Source organism: Natrix helvetica (genome assembly GCF_964273705.1).
Source record: "Natrix helvetica genome assembly, chromosome: 1".
In the NCBI taxonomy this organism is placed as follows: domain Eukaryota; kingdom Metazoa; phylum Chordata; class Lepidosauria; order Squamata; family Natricidae; genus Natrix; species Natrix helvetica.
In genome coordinates, this window is record NC_138548.1 from 135322567 (window position 1) to 135343969 (window position 21403).

General features: G+C 39.9%; 1 protein-coding gene across 1 annotated transcript in view; it reads left to right on the plus strand.

The window, feature by feature from the left end:
* Window positions 1–21403, plus strand: part of PDIA5 (protein disulfide isomerase family A member 5) — a 241481-nt gene that overhangs the window by 111605 nt on the left and 108473 nt on the right. The window contains exons 6-7 of the mRNA XM_081938793.1: window positions 853–945; window positions 18075–18135. Of these exons, the coding sequence (XP_081794919.1) occupies window positions 853–945; window positions 18075–18135 (154 nt within the window). The remainder of the gene's footprint in view (window positions 1–852; window positions 946–18074; window positions 18136–21403) is intronic.

The window sequence follows — 21403 nt, forward strand, 5'->3', positions numbered from 1 at the left end:
GAACGTTTAATTTAAAAAATGGGCACACAACTATATCGTATATAGAGAAAGATGTATATGCTAAGTCGGTAATAAAACGTATACATTGATCTTGAGATATAGGCTGGTGAGACTGAAGTCCTACTTAATGCTCAGTTTATAAGAAATAGCCAAGTTTTATTCTAGTACATTGGACAATTTGTAGTCTTTCAGTAACCAAATATTTCTGTTGTACAACATTCAATTTTTATCTTAGTTTTCCACCATGGAACTATAGAGGTTTATGTTCCTTTGCCCTTTATCTCAGAACAGTCTCACAAGGTAATGGCCTATAGCCGTGATGGCGAACCTATGTCACCCATGCCACAAGTGGCACACAGCGCCCTCTCTCTGGGCACACAAGCCGTTGCTTAGTTCAGTTCCGCTGTGCATGCACGTGTGCCTCCCACCAGCCAGCTGGTCATGGGATCTTTGCCGTGCATGCGTGGGGGCAGAGCACATGCACGGGGCCATGTTCACATTGGATTTTCAAGTTTCAATTGAAAGGATTAGTGACTAGTAGTTTTTCTATTTTTTATTGTAAACTGCCCAGAGTCACTTACATGAGATGGGTGGTATAATAGGCAGGCAGGCATTCAGCGTGGCCTCCTCCAATTCTAATCTATTCTTCTAAAATTTTTACTGAAAATGCCATGTTTGGGTTCAATACTCTGAATCGGTTTTTAAAAAGAAACGTATCAGGGAATAGAGTTCCTTAAAAATCTTCACTGGAAAAGCAAGCCAAATATTTCTATTTCTAATGCCTGAAATACCAAGACAACATTTGACAGATCTATTGTAGTTGTGATTAAAGGGCTGTGTCTTCTCTTCTAGTCACTGGTTGCCTTTCTAAAGGATCCTGAAGGAGCTCCATTGTGGGAGGAAGATCCTGAAGCCAAAGATGTTGCCCATATTGACAGTGAAAAGGTAAGCCTTGAGTGGTAATTAACATTAGAGGACATTTTAAAGAAACATATAAATAAATATCAGGATAAATATCATTTTTATTGTGGAATATTTAGAGAGCTAGTTTAGCAAACTGAATGCACTGCAAGCTAAAATGCATAGAGAGCATTTGTTCAGTAGAATGGGAAAGGGGATCCTGGCTGGGCACCATCTCACGCTAACTATGGATTTATTTCAGAATCTGCTAATGTAATAGCATGAATCTGACCCCAAAGCATATTTCATCTCGAGCTGCCACTATGAGTGACTAAATCTATGTTGGCTTCTTTGACTTGAAGGGTCCTTGAAAACTGCAGCTTCTAATTGCCTTGGTATAAGATGCACTAACGCCTTCAGCCTGGGATTATGGAGCTTAATATCTTGCTAGCTAATGATACTGCTTGGACAAAGCCTAATGAAATGATTGGTAGCTTCTGACTGAGATGATAGGAAAGGTTTGGAGAATGTATGAAAGTGTGCAAAACTATGTGGAGAATGTTTCACAGTCAACATGGGGCATCTCAAGGTAGGGTTGGGAGAGGCTACCATACCTCCAAAACCTTGGAGAGCTGTTGACATTCAATGAAGGCAACACTATTGTTCAATCAACTAAACATCTGACAGCTTAAGACAGCTTCCTGTGTTCATACAAAGTATTGCACTGTTATGTATTTTTTTTTAATGTATTTTTAAATTTTTAAAATTTTAAATCTAACTTTAACTATTGTACAGTAAACTATTGCTAACTCCTCCAGCCACATCTATATTTATTTTATATTTATATTATGTATATTTATTGTTTTTAATATGACTGTACACCGCCCCGAGTCCCTTCTGGGAGAGGGGCGGTCTAGAAATCAAATAAAAGTTAAAGTTAAAGTTAAATGTAGACACTAAACCAGAGGTGGTATTCAGCAGGTTCTGACCAGTTCTGGAGAATCGGTAGTGGAAATTTTCAATAGTTCAGAGAACCAGTAAATACTACCTCTGACTGGCCCCGCCTTCATCTATTCTCTGCCTTCCGAGTCCCAGCTGATCGGGAGGAAATGGGGATTTTGCAGTAACCTTCCCCTGGAGTGGGAAGGAAATGGAGATTTTACAATATCCTTCCCCTGCCACACCCACCATGCCTTGCCATGCCCACAAGCCACTCCCACAGAACCGGTAGTAAAATATTTTGAATCCCACCACTGCACTAAACCTCTTTCTCCTAGAAATGATCGATCAAACTGTTAACTGTTTGGGAACCCAGGGATACTCTGAATGTTTTTATGCAGATTGTAAAAAATAATGACTTGCTGTAGATGCTTGAAATAAGTCATGTTATGGAGCAAAATTAATTAAGAAGTGTAACCCATTTGTCCAGATAGTCCCTAAAAGTTTACTATGTGTCTCAATTGCTCTTAAATTACTAATTACTGCACCTTCTCTAGTGTCTATTTTTCTTTCCATTCTAATCAATTTTAAATTTTAATTGATTACTCTCTTGCTGGTATTCGTAGTCATTTCAGTTTCTTAGCTTTCATTCCAGTATTAGCAATAGTTACTTTGGCATTCACATTTGTCAGAAGATTAATTTTTAATGTTCACCTTTCAGTTGCAGGCTCTCTAGGGCTTATTTTCAATTTAAAATGTTGCCTTTCTTATCATGGTAGCTTTTAAAAAAACTCTTCTAGTATCTTCCTATTACCTTGGATCGGTTTCTGGTTAAAGGAAACAAGCTATTTTTTCTGTTCAACTGCACTCTTAAAAAGAATTTGACAAACATCTGGAATACACAATCATCAACCAGAGGTTCTTAATCTTATTTTAAAATAATGTTTGTTGTAGTCTGCTGTATGGCAGCCCCTGAATAATATATTTTATGGGCTGTATAATATCAACACTTTTATTTTAGCATAGTTCCTTTAGCTGCTATATTCTTCCTTCTTGGCTCTATGGGTAGGACTACAGCTTTCTTCTTTCAGCACTGAACAAACCATGATTCTTGAATGTGCTTGAATTCTGAACTGTATAATATTTCAACAAGGGTAGCAAAAAATGAACCAACATTAAATAGTTACCTACTGTACAGTATGAACACATTATTTGCTAAATTATAATGTCACAGAAAAAGCAGGTTAGTTTACAATCCGAAGTATTTTTTCTGATGATAGGTTTCTGTGTAGTTAAGGATCCACTGCATAGAAGCTTCCAAAGTATTGTCATTTATTTATATAGGGCATGATGGTTTGCCACTACATGTGAATTGCACATTAGCAATTTAAATTATCAGTTGTGTTTTTTTGTTGAACAATAAGATGAAAAGCAAGAGAAAGTCAAAGCAGTACCTATTTCAATAAAATTATAGTCTCATAAAGTCTATAAAGCTGAGAAAGCAAGGAATCAAAACAAAATCACAGAGGGAAGAAATGTAGTCCTAAAAATTTGCTAGGAAGTTTACAGGTAGTCCTCAGTTAACCGTATACTTAATTGGCACTGGCAACTCCATCGTTAAGTGAAGCAGTCATTAAGCAAAATGTATGACCACACCAACTTACAGCAGCAGTTCCAGCAGTCTTGGTTGCAATTGTTAAGCAAATTACCATGGTTGTCAAGAAAGATGCTATGTCAGGGGTGTAAAACTCAAGGCCTGGGGACAAATCCAGCCTGTGGGGTGCTTCGATATGGCCCACGGGACCGCCCTGGAAAGAGCAAAGGATTGGTCCATTGTGCAGAGGTGGGTTGCTCCTAGTTCAGCCCGGATCAGCGAACCAGTAGTAGCAGCAGAGGGAGGCTCCACCCACCCGCCTGCAGCGCACCTGAACCAGAAGTAAAAAAATTGGCAACCCACCCCTGCCGTGGTGCCTCTGCCAGAGAAAATGGGCTCCCAATGTCTGTTTTTGGTGGGACGGCTCCCGCAACCCTCTGCCAGTGAAAACGGAGCTTGGGAGCCCATTTTCACTGGCAGAGCACTCAAGCCATCATAGGCACCCCTGACACGAGGGATGTCAAGGTGACCATGGCATGTCCACTGGCCCCGCCCCTCCCAGCCCCCCTTCCCCATGATCAAATACAACCCTACTGTGGCCCTCAATGAAATCGAGTTTGGCACCCCCGCACAATTTGCAACTTCCCACTGGCTTCCCCATTTACTTTGCTTGTGGGAAGCTGACTGGAAAACTTGCAGAGGGTGTGATCACACAATCACAGGATGCTGTGACCCTCGTAAATGCATGAGGGCTGCCAAACACTCAAATCACAATCATGTGATACAAGGATGCAGCAGTGGTCATAAGTGTGAGAACCAGTTGCAAGTCCCTTTTTTCAGTGCTGATGTAACTTTGAACAAGTGATTGTTAAGCGAGGAGTACGTCTATGGTAAATAAATTTTAGAAATAAAGAATAAATCTCATAATTAGGAAGAAATAACAATATTAATAAAATTTGAAGAATATTGCAAAAGACAAATATTCAGATAATAAATGTAGTGACTAATGGGTCGTATCAAAGTTTCTAATCCAAGAAGTGTATAGTATTGGTCTACTGACAGGACCTAAGGACTTTTGTATGATCTTTAATTAAATTTAGTCTCAATTGTGGAGGTGCTACCTAGGTAGCCAATTTAAAGATTGAATTATTTTAATATAATAATACAATACAATACAATAGCAGAGTTGGAAGGGACCTTGGAGGTCTTCTAGTCCAACCCCCTGCCTAGCCAAGAAACCATATACCATTTCAGACAAATGGCTATCCAACATCTTCTTAAAGACTTCCAGTGTTGGGGCATTCACAACTTCTGGAGGCAAGCTGTTCCACTGATTAATTGTTCTAACTGTCAGGAAATTTCTCCTCAGTTCTAAGTTGCTTCTCTCCTTGATTAGTTTCCACCCATTGCTTCTTGTTCTACCCTCAGGTACCTTGGAAAATAGTTTGACTCCCTCTTCTTTGTGGTAACCCCTGAGATATTGGAACACTGCTATCATGTCTCCCCTAGTCCTTCTGTCTATTAAACTAGACATACCCAGTTCCTGCAACCGTTCTTCATATGTTTTAGTCTCCAGTCCCCTAATCATCTTTATTGCTCTTCTCTGCACTCTTTCTAGAGTCTCCACATCTTTTCTACATCGTGGTGACCAAAACTGAATGCAGTATTCCAAGTGTGGCCTTACCAAGGCATTATAAAGTGATATTAACATTTCATGTGATCTTGATTCTATCCCTCTGTTTATGCTGTCTAGAACTGTGTTGGCTTTTTTGGCAGCTGCTGCACGCTGCTGGCTCATATTTAAATGGTTGTCCACTAGGACTCCAAGATACCTTTCACAGTTACTATTGTTGAGCAAGGTACCACCTATACTGTACCTGTGCATTTTGTTTTTGTTACCTAAATGTAGAACCTTACTCTTTTCACCATTGAATTTCATTTTATTAGATAGTGCCCAATGTTCAAGTTTGTCAAGATCCTTCTGTATCTTTAGCCTATCTTCTGGAGTGTTGGCTATTCCTGCCAGCTTAGTGTCATCTGCAAATTTGATGAGTTCCCCATTTATTTCCTCATCCAAATCATTGATGAAGATGTTGAAGAGTATTGAGCCTAAAACAGAGCCTTGGAGTACTCCACTGCATACTTTACAATACAATACAATACAATACAATAGTAGAGTTGGAAGGGACCTTGGAGGTCTTCTAGTCCAACCCCCTGCCTAGGCAGGAAACCCTATACCGTTTCAGACAAATAGCTATCCAACATCTTCTTAAAGACTTCCAGTGTTGGGGCATTCACAACTTCTGGAGGCAAGCTGTTCCACTGATTAATTGTTCTCACTGTCAGGAAATTTCTCCTCAGTTCTAAGTTGCTTCTCTCCTTGATTAGTTTCCACCCATTGCTTCTTGTTCTACCCTCAGGTGCTTTGGAGAATAGTTTGACTCCCTCTTCTTTGTGGCAACCTCTGAGATATTGGAATAATGCTATCATGTCTCCCCTAGTCCTTCTTTCTCTTAAGCTAAACATACCCAGTTCCTGCAACCGTTCTTCATATGTTTTAGTCTCCAGTCCCCTAATCATCTTTGTTGCTCTTCTCTGCACTCTTTCTAGAGTCTCCACATCTTTTTTACATCGTGGCGACCAGAACTGAATGCAGTATTCCAAGTGTGGCCTTACCAAGGCATTATAAAGTGGTATTAACACTTCACGTGATCTTGATTCTATCCCTCTGTTGATGCAGCCTAGAACTGTGTTGGCTTTTTTGGCAGCTGCTGCACACTGCTGGCTCATATTTAAATGGTTGTCCACTAGGACTCCAAGATCCCTTTCACAGTTACTACTACTGAGTAATGTATCACCTATACTGTACCTGTGCATTCCGTTTTTGTTGCCTAAATGTAGAACCTTACTCTTTTCACCATTGAATTTCATTTTATTAGATAGTGCCCAATGTTCAAGTTTGTCAAGATCCTTCTGTATCTTAAGCCTATCTTCTGGAGTGTTGGCTATTCCTGCCAGCTTGGTATCATCTGCAAATTTGATGAGTTCCCCATTTATTCCCTCATCCAAATCATTGATGAAGATGTTGAAGAGTACTGGGCCTAAAACAGAGCCTTGGGGTACTCCACTGCATACTTCCCTCCATGTAGATGCAGTTCCATTGAGAACTACACGTTGAGTGCGGTTGGTCAGCCAGTTACCAATCCATCTGGTGGTGATGCTGTCTAACCCACATTCTTCTACTTTATCTAGTAGTAGGTTATGGTCTACCTTATCAAAAGCCTTACTGAAGTCCAAGTAAACTATATCAACGGCATTCCTCTGGTCCACTAATTTTGTCACATTATCAAAGAATGCAATAAGATTAGTCTGGCATGATCTGTTTTTGACAAATCCATGTTGGCTTTTGGCTATTACTTTGTTTGCTTCTAGGTGTTCGCAAATTCGTTGCTTGATTATTTTTTCCAGAATCTTTCCTGGTATTGAGGTTAGGCTGATAGGTCTGTAGTTTCCTGGATCTAATTTTTTCCCTTTTTTGAAGATGGGAACCACATCAGCTCTTTTCCAGTCCTCTGGTAGTTCCCCGGTGTTCCAGGATCTCTGAAAGATATAATTCAGTGGTTCTGAGATCTCGTCTGCTAGTTCCTTCAGAACTCTGGGGTGTAATCCATCCGGTCCTGGTGATTTGAACTCATCTAGGGTAGACAGGTGCTCACTTACCATTTTCTTCCCTATTTCAATTTGTGTTCCTAATTTTGTGGTGCTGCTTTTGATAGGTTGGACTGTTTTATCCCTTTGTGTAAAGACAGATGCAAAACATGAGTTAAATAGTTCTGCTTTCTCCCTGTTGCTTGTCACCTTCTTGCCACTTTCTCCTAGCAATGGACCAATTGTTTCCTTAACTTTTTTCTTGTTTTTAACATGTTGGAAGAAGCTTTTTTTGTTAATTTTTACTTTTGTGGCAAGCCTTTCTTCATTGTGAGCCTTAGCTTTCCTCACTTCATCTTTACAGGCTCGGGCTATTTGCTGATATTCTGCCTTAGTTATGTCCCCCTCCTTCCACTTTTTATACTTACTTTTTTTGTCTTTCAGTTTGTCAGATAGTTGTTTATGCAGCCATGCTGGTTTCTTTTGGGAGCTGTTGTTTTTCTTCTTCATTGGTATTGTGTTAGACTGGGCCTTTCTAATCTCATTTTTCAAAATTTCCCAAGCTTCTTGAGTTGTTTTCCCCTCGAGGATTCTCATCCATGGAATTTTTCCCAAGCTCTCTCTAAGTTTATTGAAATTAGCTTTCTTAAAGTCCAAGACTCTAGTTTGACTTTGTTCTACTACTTGTGTTTGGATAATGTTGAATTCCAATATTGCATGGTCACTTGCCCCCAGGGTTCCTATGACTTCAACACCTTCTATCATTTCCTCTCTGTTAGTGAGAATTAAGTCCAGTATGGCTGATCCCCTTGTTTCCTTCTCTACTTTTTGGAAAACAAAGTTGTCTGCTAGGTTTGTTAGGAACCTGTTGGATCTTCCACTTGGTGCAGAGTTTGTTTCCCAGTTGATGTCAGGGTAGTTAAAATCTCCCATTACTATTGTGGTGTGCTTCCTACATACCTTAGTTAGCTGACTAGCAAAAAGTTCATCTTCTTCCTCTGCTTGGTTGGGTGGCCTGTAGTATAGACCTATGGCAATGTCATTTCCCCCACAACCTTTAATATTGACCCAAATGCATTCAAGATAGTTCTCATTATTGTTGTGCTCTATTTCTGTAGAGACATAGTTATTTCTTATATATAGTGCAACTCCACCTCCTCTTTTATTTGGTCTATTTCTTTTAAATAATTTAAATCCTTCTAGCTGTATGTTCCATTTGTCAGTTTCATCCCACCAAGTTTCTGTAATGGCAATAATATCATATCTGCCCTCTTTTACTTGAATTTCTAATTCTCCCTGTTTATTCCTCATGCTCTGTGCATTGGTATATAGACATTTGAGTCCATTTTGATTGACCTTGTGTTTACTGTCTACATAACCTGTATTATGCCTGACTGCCCCTATTTTCTTGCCACTTGTGTGATTCGTGCACATGGTATGACAATCACTATTACATGCTTGGTTTTGCTTGACAGCAGGAGTGATAATCTTACCCACACACACATCTATGTTACATGCATTTATAACCCTATGAATTTTAGTTTGCTGGGGACAGAGATGTTCTGTATCTATTAATTCTCTGTCCCCGCTCTTCAGTTTAAATGTTTATCAAGAAAATCTGTGAATTTAATGCCAAGTAACTCAGTTCCTTTCTTGGATGGGTGCAACCCATCTCTTTTGTACAGTTTTTCATTGGACCAGCTACAGGCTTCATGACTAATAAAACCAAAGCCTTCCCTTTTACACCACTCCTTTAGCCAAACATTAAACTCTGCTACACGCTGGCCCTTCCCTTTTTGTTCCTTATATACAGGTAAAACCTCTGAAAAGATAAGCCTACAACCTATACTATTAAGTTCATACCCCAAGTTCTGGAAATCATTCTGCACAGAAAGTACATCTTTCTGGGATAGATCATTAGTGCCAAGATGTATAATAGCATCAACGTCACAGTCCTTACTTGCATTCTTGACTATCTTAAGAATACGCCTCTTGTCTCTGCTGGCAGTAGCACCTGGCAGACACCTGACCTCTTTTAAAACCTCCGTATCCTCTCCTAAATTAACATCTCTTACGATTGAATCACCAACCAGAAGGTGACTTCTCTTTTTACATACCTTGATCTTCTTCTGCGACTGATGTGTGATACCTGGTTCCCCTTTTCGCCTTTCCGAAGAAAGTTCTTCGTTTTGGACCACGATCCCCTGCTTATTTGAGTCATCATTATCACAACTGCCTTGACCTATCTCTTTAGTGTCCCCATTAAGGTCAGCAAGGGCACTATATCTGTTTTGCTGGGTCACAGCAAAAGCTTTGGGTTTATGGTTCACAGCTCTCAACCTGCCAGATCCCACAGTTGTCCAGACAGCTCTTCTCCTGCAAGATCTTTGTGGTAGAGGGGGCTGATAGTGTGGCTTCACCATAGAGTGGAATGGCTGACGTAGACACCTAGTTTCTGCTTGGAGAGCACAGATTACAGATTCTAGATAGGTAATCTGCCTATGTAGACTCGTAATTGTTTACAAAGGGGACAGTATCCAAATTTGAAAAGAGTACTGCGAAAGACAGGTGCAAAACAGCTATTACATTGAACTAAGCCAGTCATTTTGAAATAAATAAAATCACAATCTCAAACACACTAATCCAGAATGTATTATTGCTATTTTGGTTTATAGATATATGATTCGCGCGCCGTTAGGCGCGCGGGCCCCCACCTCAGTGTCTTTGTCTTGTGACTCACCCCCTCCTTCTCTCCAGCAGCTCCAATCCTAGCTTCAGGAAGATTCAAATGATATGGAGTTTAAGGGCCCCCACCTCAGTGTCTTTGTCTTGTGACTCACCCCCTCCTTCTCTCCAGCAGCTCCAATCCTAGCTTCAGGAAGATTCAAATGATATGGAGTTTAAGGGCCCCCACCTCAGTGTCTTTGTCTTGTGACTCACCCCCTCCTTCTCTCCAGCAGCTCCAATCCTAGCTTCAGGAAGATTCAAATGATATGGAGTTTAAGGGCCCCCACCTCAGTGTCTTTGTCTTGTGACTCACCCCCTCCTTCTCTCCAGCAGCTCCAATCCTAGCTTCAGGAAGATTCAAATGATATGGAGTTTAAGGGCCCCCACCTCAGTGTCTTTGTCTTGTGACTCACCCCCTCCTTCTCTCCAGCAGCTCCAATCCTAGCTTCAGGAAGATTCAAATGATATGGAGTTTAAGGGCCCCCACCTCAGTGTCTTTGTCTTGTGACTCACCCCCTCCTTCTCTCCAGCAGCTCCAATCCTAGCTTCAGGAAGATTCAAATGATATGGAGTTTAAGGGCCCCCACCTCAGTGTCTTTGTCTTGTGACTCACCCCCTCCTTCTCTCCAGCAGCTCCAATCCTAGCTTCAGGAAGATTCAAATGATATGGAGTTTAAGGGCCCCCACCTCAGTGTCTTTGTCTTGTGACTCACCCCCTCCTTCTCTCCAGCAGCTCCAATCCTAGCTTCAGGAAGATTCAAATGATATGGAGTTTAAGGGCCCCCACCTCAGTGTCTTTGTCTTGTGACTCACCCCCTCCTTCTCTCCAGCAGCTCCAATCCTAGCTTCAGGAAGATTCAAATGATATGGAGTTTAAGGGCCCCCACCTCAGTGTCTTTGTCTTGTGACTCACCCCCTCCTTCTCTCCAGCAGCTCCAATCCTAGCTTCAGGAAGATTCAAATGATATGGAGTTTAAGGGCACCCACCTCAGTGTCTTTGTCTTGTGACTCACCCCCTCCTTCTCTCCAGCAGCTCCAATCCTAGCTTCAGGAAGATTCAAATGATATGGAGTTTAAGGGCCCCCACCTCAGTGTCTTTGTCTTGTGACTCACCCCCTCCTTCTCTCCAGCAGCTCCAATCCTAGCTTCAGGAAGATTCAAATGATATGGAGTTTAAGGGCCCCCACCTCAGTGTCTTTGTCTTGTGACTCACCCCCTCCTTCTCTCCAGCAGCTCCAATCCTAGCTTCAGGAAGATTCAAATGATATGGAGTTTAAGGGCCCCCACCTCAGTGTCTTTGTCTTGTGACTCACCCCCTCCTTCTCTCCAGCAGCTCCAATCCTAGCTTCAGGAAGATTCAAATGATATGGAGTTTAAGGGCCCCCACCTCAGTGTCTTTGTCTTGTGACTCACCCCCTCCTTCTCTCCAGCAGCTCCAATCCTAGCTTCAGGAAGATTCAAATGATATGGAGTTTAAGGGCACCCACCTCAGTGTCTTTGTCTTGTGACTCACCCCCTCCTTCTCTCCAGCAGCTCCAATCCTAGCTTCAGGAAGATTCAAATGATATGGAGTTTAAGGGCCCCCACCTCAGTGTCTTTGTCTTGTGACTCACCCCCTCCTTCTCTCCAGCAGCTCCAATCCTAGCTTCAGGAAGATTCAAATGATATGGAGTTTAAGGGCCCCCACCTCAGTGTCTTTGTCTTGTGACTCACCCCCTCCTTCTCTCCAGCAGCTCCAATCCTAGCTTCAGGAAGATTCAAATGATATGGAGTTTAAGGGCCCCCACCTCAGTGTCTTTGTCTTGTGACTCACCCCCTCCTTCTCTCCAGCAGCTCCAATCCTAGCTTCAGGAAGATTCAAATGATATGGAGTTTAAGGGCCCCCACCTCAGTGTCTTTGTCTTGTGACTCACCCCCTCCTTCTCTCCAGCAGCTCCAATCCTAGCTTCAGGAAGATTCAAATGATATGGAGTTTAAGGGCCCCCACCTCAGTGTCTTTGTCTTGTGACTCACCCCCTCCTTCTCTCCAGCAGCTCCAATCCTAGCTTCAGGAAGATTCAAATGATATGGAGTTTAAGGGCCCCCACCTCAGTGTCTTTGTCTTGTGACTCACCCCCTCCTTCTCTCCAGCAGCTCCAATCCTAGCTTCAGGAAGATTCAAATGATATGGAGTTTAAGGGCCCCCACCTCAGTGTCTTTGTCTTGTGACTCACCCCCTCCTTCTCTCCAGCAGCTCCAATCCTAGCTTCAGGAAGATTCAAATGATATGGAGTTTAAGGGCCCCCACCTCAGTGTCTTTGTCTTGTGACTCACCCCCTCCTTCTCTCCAGCAGCTCCAATCCTAGCTTCAGGAAGATTCAAATGATATGGAGTTTAAGGGCCCCCACCTCAGTGTCTTTGTCTTGTGACTCACCCCCTCCTTCTCTCCAGCAGCTCCAATCCTAGCTTCAGGAAGATTCAAATGATATTTCCCTCCATGTAGATGCAGTTCCATTGAGGACTACACGTTGAGTGCGGTTGGTCAGCCAGTTACGAATCCATCTGGTGGTGATGCTGTCTAACCCACATTCTTCTACTTTATCTAGTAGTAGGTTATGGTCTAGCTTATCAAATGCCTTACTGAAGTCCAAGTAAAGTATATCGACAGCATTCCTCTGGTCCACTAATTTTGTCACTTTGTCAAAGAATGCAATAAAATTAGTCTGGCATGATCTGTTTTTGACAAACCCATGTTGGCTTTTGGCTATTACTTTGTTTGCATCTAGATGTTCGCTAATTCATTGCTTGATTATCTTTTCCAGAATCTTTCCTGGTATTGAGGTCAGGCTGATAGATCTGTAGTTTCCTGGATGTTTTTTTCCCTTTTTTGAAGATGGGAACCACATCAGATCTTTTCCACTCCTCTGGCAGTTTCCCGGTGTTCCAGGATCTCTGAAAGATATAGTTCAGTGGTTCTGAGATCTCGTCTGCCAGTTCCTTCAGAACCCTGGAGTGTAATCCATCCGGTCCTGGTGATTTGAACTCGTCTAGGGTAGACAGGTGCTCACTTACCATTTTCTTCCCTATTTCAACTTGTGTTCCTAATCTGATTTTTGTGGTGCTGTTTTTGATAGGTTGGACTGTTTTATTCATTTGTGTAAAGACAGATGCAAAACATTAGTTAAATAGTTCTGCTTTCTCCCTGTTGTTTGTCACCTTCTTGCTACTTTGTCCCAGCAATGGACCAATTGTTTCCTTAACTTTTTTCTTGTTTTTAACATGTTGGAATAAGCTTTTTTGGTTATTTTTTACTTTTTCTCCAAAAATTTTTATTGTTTTAATTAAACAAAAACACACAAAAAAAGAATAATACTTCATTACATCTTGTAGAAAATGTGTCAATTGGTTACAAATAGATTTTGTGCATTACTACTACAATCATTATTTATACTTCCTTCATATTGAATTGCACATTTTAAATCAAAAATCTTTATGTATTCTACTATCCATGTACCACCATTCTCATTTAAGTAGAATTATTTAAATGTACTTTTATCTGAAATCATTTGTATTTAAAGACACAACCACCTACTGGCATTCATTAACTGTTCCAATAAAGCTCCAATAGTTACCCCTTTATAACATATTCTGAAAAAAAAAATCAATTAATAAGATATCTAAACATTTCCTCCATTAACATTTTCTTATTATTATTATAATTAACTAAAAATTATTTACTATTTATATCACATCTCCTCTCATCAGACTCAAGAAAGATTATATCTTTATAACAAAATCTAAACAAAAATTTGTTAGTAAAATTAATAAATCTTTTTCCCAGGTCCCAATTTGTAGTTTATATCCAAGTTGCTTTTACTAGTTAAAATTATTATTTCATTATTGTTATCATAATAAATTGTTTGTTAACGAATAAACATATAAAGAAACAATCTAAAAGCATCTATAAAGTCCTACTTATTAATCACCAAAAATTAACTAAGTTTTTAATTATCAACATTCATTATCAACCTGTATCTTTCCATAACAGAACAATCTTATCTCTTTTGCCAGTTGTTGTGTCAATTCTCTTATTAACTTCTTTATAAGGTTTTTAAAAACTTCTCTCCACACTTTTTTGCTTAAAAGATCTCTCAGGTACTCTCATTGCCCTTGAACTGGAATTGAAATTAGCGTATCTTTGATTATCAGACGTATTTCTGGAACTGTTTCTCTTCTTAATTCCATCATCAATTCCATATCTTGACACGAGAGATAGAGTTCCAAATTATCAAATTCACTTTTCCATATTCCCTTCTTTCCATTTTCACTCATGAATGCTCCATTAGTAAATTCATCTATTATCTTTGTCTTCTATATCTTCATTCTCTTCTTTAATTTTTGGGGCTCCAACCCCATCTTTTGCTGTACAAGATAATAGTCTAACCAACTTCTTCTCAGATCTCCCAAATCCTTCCAATATGTTTTGAATTCCAACCAAAAAATCTTGAAATCTTAAGGTTTCCTCATCTGCATATTGATACATATTTTCAAGAAGAAAAAAAGAAAAAAGAGGAGAAAGAAGAAAAAAAGTCCACTGCCACTCTAGCCTTCAATGTCTCTTTTATATATATAAGTATCTTTATTTTGAAATGACTTAAGCACAAGTTCTTTTACTTTTTCAAAAAGGAAGGGTTCTATCATCTTCTTTTCTTTTCCCTCCCTTGCCAAGATGTTTCACAATAGGACCTGCCAAAACAGTCCGTGTCCTTAACTTCTTATCAGTCTCCACAAGTAAGCTGCAAAGCCTCCAGTTACAGAGTCAGTAAAATCAAAGGAGAGAGAACAAGAGATACATTGTTTCAAGGAAGGGAAAAAAAACCAAGTTCTGGCTTCCGAATGACAGATTCTACTTTCTCCTGTTTATTTCAAGTTTATGGAAAACAAATGTCTTTAAATGTCTTCAATAAAGTTTAATAAGCAGTAGTAGGGAGGATTGGTAGAATAAAAAAAGGTTTTAGTTCAGCCAAAAAATAAGGTAGCAAAGAATAGAAGAAAAAAATCAATTCATTCACTTAAGAGGAGAAACGGGAAGCGTTACAATCACTTCAATCCACAAAACATTGTTACAAAGAAAAGGAAAAAAACTTTCTAAGGCAGTCCAATAAAGATAAATTTCGCCGCTTTATTCTCTTGCTTAAAGGACTAATTTATCTTTTTTTTAAAAAGGTTCTTTGGGTAATCATTCTCAAAGAAAAAAATCTCACCAGATGGACTCACTTTCACTGCCTTCTTTCCGGAGCCGTCTCCAACTTTGTCAGCCTGGGGCTGTCTGTTTACCGTGGGCTTGGAGAGCTTCCCTTGGGTCAATCAGGGTCTTTGCAATGTACCAGCAAGGATTTGTCTCCCTGTTCACCGTCTCTTCAGGATGGTTTAGGTTCATATGGACCATGCAGCGGTAAAAGTATCAACGGCGGTCTCGGACTGTCGAGACCGCACGATGTGTTGTTGTGATGTTGGCTCGTCGAATTGTTATTTTTTACTTCTGTGACAAGTCTTTCTTCATTGTGAGCCTTAGCTTTCCTCACTTCATCTTTACATGCTCGGGCTATTTGCTGATATTCTGCCTTAGTTATGTCCTCCCCTTTCCACTTTTTATACTTATCTTTTTTGTCTTTCAATTTGTCAGAGAGTTCTTTATGCAGCCATGCTGGTTTCTTTTGGGAGCTGTTATTTTTCTTCTTCATTGGTATTGTGCTAGACTGGGCTTTTGTAATCTCATTTTTCAAAATTTCTCAAGCTTCTTGAGTTGTTTTCCCCTTGAGCATTCTCATCCATGGAATTTTTCCCAAGCTCTCTCTAAGTTTATTGAAATTAGCTCTCTTAAAGTCCAAGACTCTAGTTTCACTTTGTTCTACTACTTGTGTTTGCATAATGTTGAATTCCAATATTGCATGGTCACTTGCCCCCAGGGTTCCTGTGGCTTCAACATCTTCTATCATTTCCTCTCTGTTAGTGAGAATTAAGTCCAATATGGCTGATCCCCTTGTTCCCTTCTCTACTTTTTGGGAAACAAAGTTGTCTGCTAGGTTTGTTAGAAACCTATTGGATCTTCCACTTGGTGCAGAGTTTGTTTCCCAGTTGATGTCAGGGTAGTTAAAATCCCCCACTACTATTGTGGTGTGCTTCCTACATAGTACTGTAGAGTACTATGTGAAAGACAGGTGCAAGACAGCTATTACATTGAACTAAACCGGTCATTTTGAAATAAATAAAATCACAATTTCAAGCGCACTAATCCAGAATGTATTATTACTATTTTGGTTTATGGACATATGATTTTCACGCCGTTAGGTGCACAGGCCACTACCTACTCCTCTTTGTCTCTCTGCTTCCCCCCTTCCAGCCAGCAGCTCCAATCACCAGCCACAGGAAAGTTGAAATGGAGTTAAAGGGCCACTACCTACTCCTCTTTGTCTCTCTGCTTCCCCGCTTCCAGCCAGCAGCTCCAATCACCAGCCACAGAAAAGTACAAATGAAATGGAGTTAAAGGGCCACTACCTACTCCTCTTTGTCTCTCTGCTCCCCCCCTTCCAGCCAGCAGCTCCAATCACCAGCCACAGAAAAGTACAAATGAAATGGAGTTAAAGGGCCACTACCTACTCCTCTTTGTCTCTCTGCTCCCCCCCCCTTCCGGCCAGCAGCTCCAATCACCAGCCACAGGAAAGCTCAAATGAAATGGAGTTAAAGGGCCACTACCTACTCCTCTTTGTCTCTCTGCTTCCCCCCTTCCAGCCAGCAGCTCCAATCACCAGCCACAGGAAAGTTCAAATGAAATGGAGTTAAAGGGCCACTACCTACTCCTCTTTGTCTCTCTGCTTCCCCCCTTCCAGCCAGCAGCTCCAATCACCAGCCACAGAAAAGTACAAATGAAATGGAGTTAAAGGGCCACTACCTACTCCTCTTTGTCTCTCTGCTTACCCCCTTCCAGCCAGCGGCTCCAATCACCAGCCACAGAAAAGTACAAATGAAATGGAGTTAAAGGGCCACTACCTACTCCTCTTTGTCTCTCTGCTCCCCCCCCCTTCCGGCCAGCAGCTCCAATCACCAGCCACAGGAAAGCTCAAATGAAATGGAGTTAAAGGGCCACTACCTACTCCTCTTTGTCTCTCTGCTTCCCCCCTTCCAGCCAGCAGCTCCAATCACCAGCCACAGGAAAGCTCAAATGAAATGGAGTTAAAGGGCCACTACCTACTCCTCTTTGTGTCTCTGCTTCCCCCCTACCAGCCAGCAGCCACAGGAAAGTTCAAATCAAAAATTTTAAATTTTATCACAGTTGGTTATTTGATATATCATGGTTTTAAATTTCATTGTTGTGTTTTTACGAGGTAGTTCTAAAAGAGAACTTATCGTTTAAGTGTCTTAAATACAAGCGCAAAGTCAACTTTTTGATATATTTTGGATTTATCCATCAATAAAACATTAGAATTTGTTGATGCTGTAGCCCGAGACAGCTGTATGAGTGAGATCATACAGCATCACCCTGCCTTGAGACATGGTCTACATCTTGTGTATATGAATTCAGATGTAAAAGAGGCAGAGCTGCATTGCAATCAACATCAGATCCTATTGATGTGTACAGCTGGGAGAGTGAAACTCTTTAAGTTTAGGAAATTAAATTATAAGTTTCAATTGAAATATAATCCTTAGATAGAAATGGTTTACTGAGTTTTGTAAACTATGTTCATAAGCCTTACATGCTTGCTTGGATATGGCCAATACATTCTTTCCTTACATTTCTAGACTGCTAAATTGGATAGTATGCATAATTCAAATCACATCTTTTCAATGCCAATATAAAAATATGTACAGGTACTACTAGCACATTGGGATCATATTGAAGAAGTAATAAGCTTAGTTGATTTATCCAGCTAGTCTGATTATATGGAGACCTCAAGGATGCTCTTAGGACACTCTTATTAACAATATTTTGAAAGCAAACAGCAGCAGTGGTTATAGTAAAGTTTCTAATCTTGGAATTGGTTGCCTGTTTTGGTTGCACTTTTAAATGTAGGAATTTTAAGGGTGGGAAGCTTCAGTTAGACGTGTTAGTTGATAACAAATCATCCATTTGTTTGTAGTTTTTTAATTGAGGATTTAATGATAACAACCAGATCACAAACTATTTGGCAGTACTATCAAATGGCTTCAATAGTTGTAATTTTAGCTAAGATATGTGGAGTAAAGATTCTTAAATCTCATCTTTTTTATTTTCTCTTTTGGTTTTAAGGAACTGAAAAGACTTCTTAAGAAAGAAGATAAACCTGTTCTGCTGATGTTCTATGCCCCTTGTGAGTAATACAATATTTTTAAAAATTTGGCAGCCCCCTTACTGATATTTGTGTACCTCTGTTAAATTATTCCATTTGTTCATAGAGAACTGACAGCACGCATTCGCTATCTGCTCATTACTCTGCTTTTGATATTCTTCATTCCTCAGTTTTTATTCCAGAATTTACCACAAACATAGCAGTATAGCATAAAAATATTTCAAATGATGTTCTTTTACTCTGCTAAAATTATGCAAAAGTTTCAGGTAGATCTTGCACATTTCAAGTTTTCAGTGTGTTTAGACTATTCTTAGGTATAGTAAACTTTCTTCGAATATCCATTTGCTCCTGCTGTAATTTAAGGATCTGCAGTTATGTTGTCCTGCTATCATTCTTAAAATTGCTTGGTCATGTCAAGAGAATAATATCCTGTCCCAACCAGCAGTCATTTTAAAAGAGAACACATCAAAAATAAATACTATGATACCTTGGAGAGCTCCCTGCGACAGCAGTAGCTATTCAGTAGATTTCTTTTCTAATCTCTGCCTTCTCAAGTTTGAAGCAATGCCTGCCACACCCCTGTTCCTCCAGTAAAAAATACACAAAAATGGTTCCTGCCAATTTATCAGGTAACAGCCAACCTAAGATTATCTCAGCTGCCTACGTGAATTAGAGTATGTAATCTAAACTGCCTATGTGAATTAGAGGCCATCTGGAAATTTCAGAGTTTGGGGCTAAATTTGGAAGTTGGGAAAAAAAATATAGAAAAATATAAAACTCCCAGTGGTGAGCTACAGCTGTAAGGCTGACAAAAATACTGCATGGATGCTGTCACCAGTAGACAAACTCAATTGGTGGGCATATTTGTCTTTTTAATCTAGGTACATTTGTGCCTGATGGCATGTTGAATAGCCTACTTTACTATTGCTGGCCATATGGACATCTTTTTCTTCAGTTAGCTTATAGTCTCCATGAGGAATAAGGCTTTTCATTGTGTGCGATGCAGGCATGTCAAAAACGTATCACAGAATTCATTTCCTTAACTCTGATCCTAATGACACCAAACATCCTGCCTGTCTTTGTTATAGTATCTCATGATGTAACAAGGGGCCAAAACTATCAAGGAAGCTTTTATCAGTAGGGGACAAAAAGCCTTATGAATCTTCATTCCCAATTATAATCAAGATGAATAAGTGGCAGCCAAACTAATCTCCATTTTTTTTATTTAACGTAGGCCTGAAGGTTAAAGCTTCAGCTTCATCTTCCCTAGGAAAATGATTGGACATATGTTTCATGATTCTATCAGCCTATATATATATATTTTAGAAAAACTGGGAGTGTGTTTCATAATATTCTTTAATCAAAGTAACTCACATTCTTCAATTGCAAGTAATCAAAGAAATGAATTCTTTCTACATCTCCTTTTTGAAACGTTATAGGGTATTGACAGGAAGTCTGGGGCTTCAGAATGTATTGAAATGATAACCTCACTTGAATTTATTTCATAGCCATACATGAAATTGGCAAAGTCGCAACAAGTAATGGTAATGTTTTCCCTGACTACATTGGTGCTACTTACCACACACCAGGTTTCTGCCTCCAATCTTGTGCTATGGTTCTGTTGCATGTTTAAGGTAAAGGTAAAGGTTCCCCTCACACATATGTGTTAGTCGTTCCTGACTCTAGGGGCCATGCTCATCTCCGTTTCAAAGCCAAAGAGCCGGCGCTGTCAGAAGATGCCTCCGTGGTCATGTCACCGGCATGACTAAACCACCGAAGGCACATGGAATGCTTTACCTTCCCACCAAAGGTGGTCTCTATTTTTCTACATGCATTTTTACATACTTTCAAACTGCTAGGTTGGCAGAAACTGGGACAAGTAATGGGAGCTCACTCCGTTAGGTGGCGCTAGGGATTCAAACCGCTGAACTGCCGACCTTTCTGATCAACAAGCTCAGCATCTTAGCCACTGAGCCACCAAGTCCCTCCTGTTGCATGTTTAGGAAACATATCAATTTTACATCAAATATCTTAACAAGGACAGTCATTATGTCCAACTTCTGAACTAAGAATGATAGGAGTTGCATTCTACACACACCTGGAAGCTTGGCAAAAGCTGCTTTACATTTCAGTAACATAAAACCCTGTCAATGAGATCTCTCCATTTTATCAGTGCATATCACTTATATTCTGCTAACAAGGGTTGAATTACCCCATGTTACTGAACAGGTAACTTTGTTAAGTTTCAGAAATGAATTTGTAGCAAAGCGGGAGTGGGGGAGAAGAAGTATGGAATGAAGTTGTAACAAATCTGAAAGTGAATGCATAACTGTATTAAATATATATGTGGTGTTCCTCAGCAAAAATACTTTGCATTGTTATCATGATGCTACATAATATATTTACATTGCTCCTCAATAAGCTATTTACCTGCAAGGATTGATTTTACCTTGTCATGGCTGAATACAGTGGCATTCTAGCCATTTACCAAGAGAGCCAGGAACTAGCAGAATGAAAAATAGTTCATGTTATTGGATATATGGGGAATTGTGTTAGATAAGTGTGGAATGGTGTTGTTTTGCAATGCCATGAAAAACCCACAATTTTTCCTTAAGGTGATAAGCTCTTAAAATAATCCTTTCGGTATACTGTTTATTTCTAGGACATAGCATATTTGTCTTTCATGCATATTTACTCTTCAATACTGTTCTCTGAAACTTCTGCAGGCTCTTTGTAAATTTTAGATTTATCTCAGAAAAGCCTGGCTGTTTCCTGGTTCACAGCATGTGTTGCAATTGACCGCTGTTTTTATGTTGGTTGAAGTTATAATGTTTGCTTTAGCCTTATAAATAATTCCTTCAGGCTATGATATTGAAAAGCCTTCTTCCTCTTTTTTACTCACTAGCAAATAACTTATTTTCTACTATGAATTACTTTCTTACAAAGTATATCTGAATCATTCAGTTTGGGCATTTCCCTAAGCAGGTTTCCCCAGCATGGTTTTATAACTCATTTCTACATTGTTCTTTTGGATCTGTTCAAAATGTACTTTGGGGGGGGGATCTCTCCTCCCAAGTATTTTTAGGTTCTGCTGTTTCTGATTCTGCAATGGTGTTAAATGGAAGGCTGTTGGATCCACTGTTAAATGAAATACTGTATCCAGTTCTGGACATCAATATAAAAAACAGATGTTGAGATCTTAGAAAGAGTTCAGAGAAGAGCAACAAAGATGAAAGTCTGGAAGCTAAGTCATAAGATGAACAATTTAGGAAACTGGATATGTCTAGTC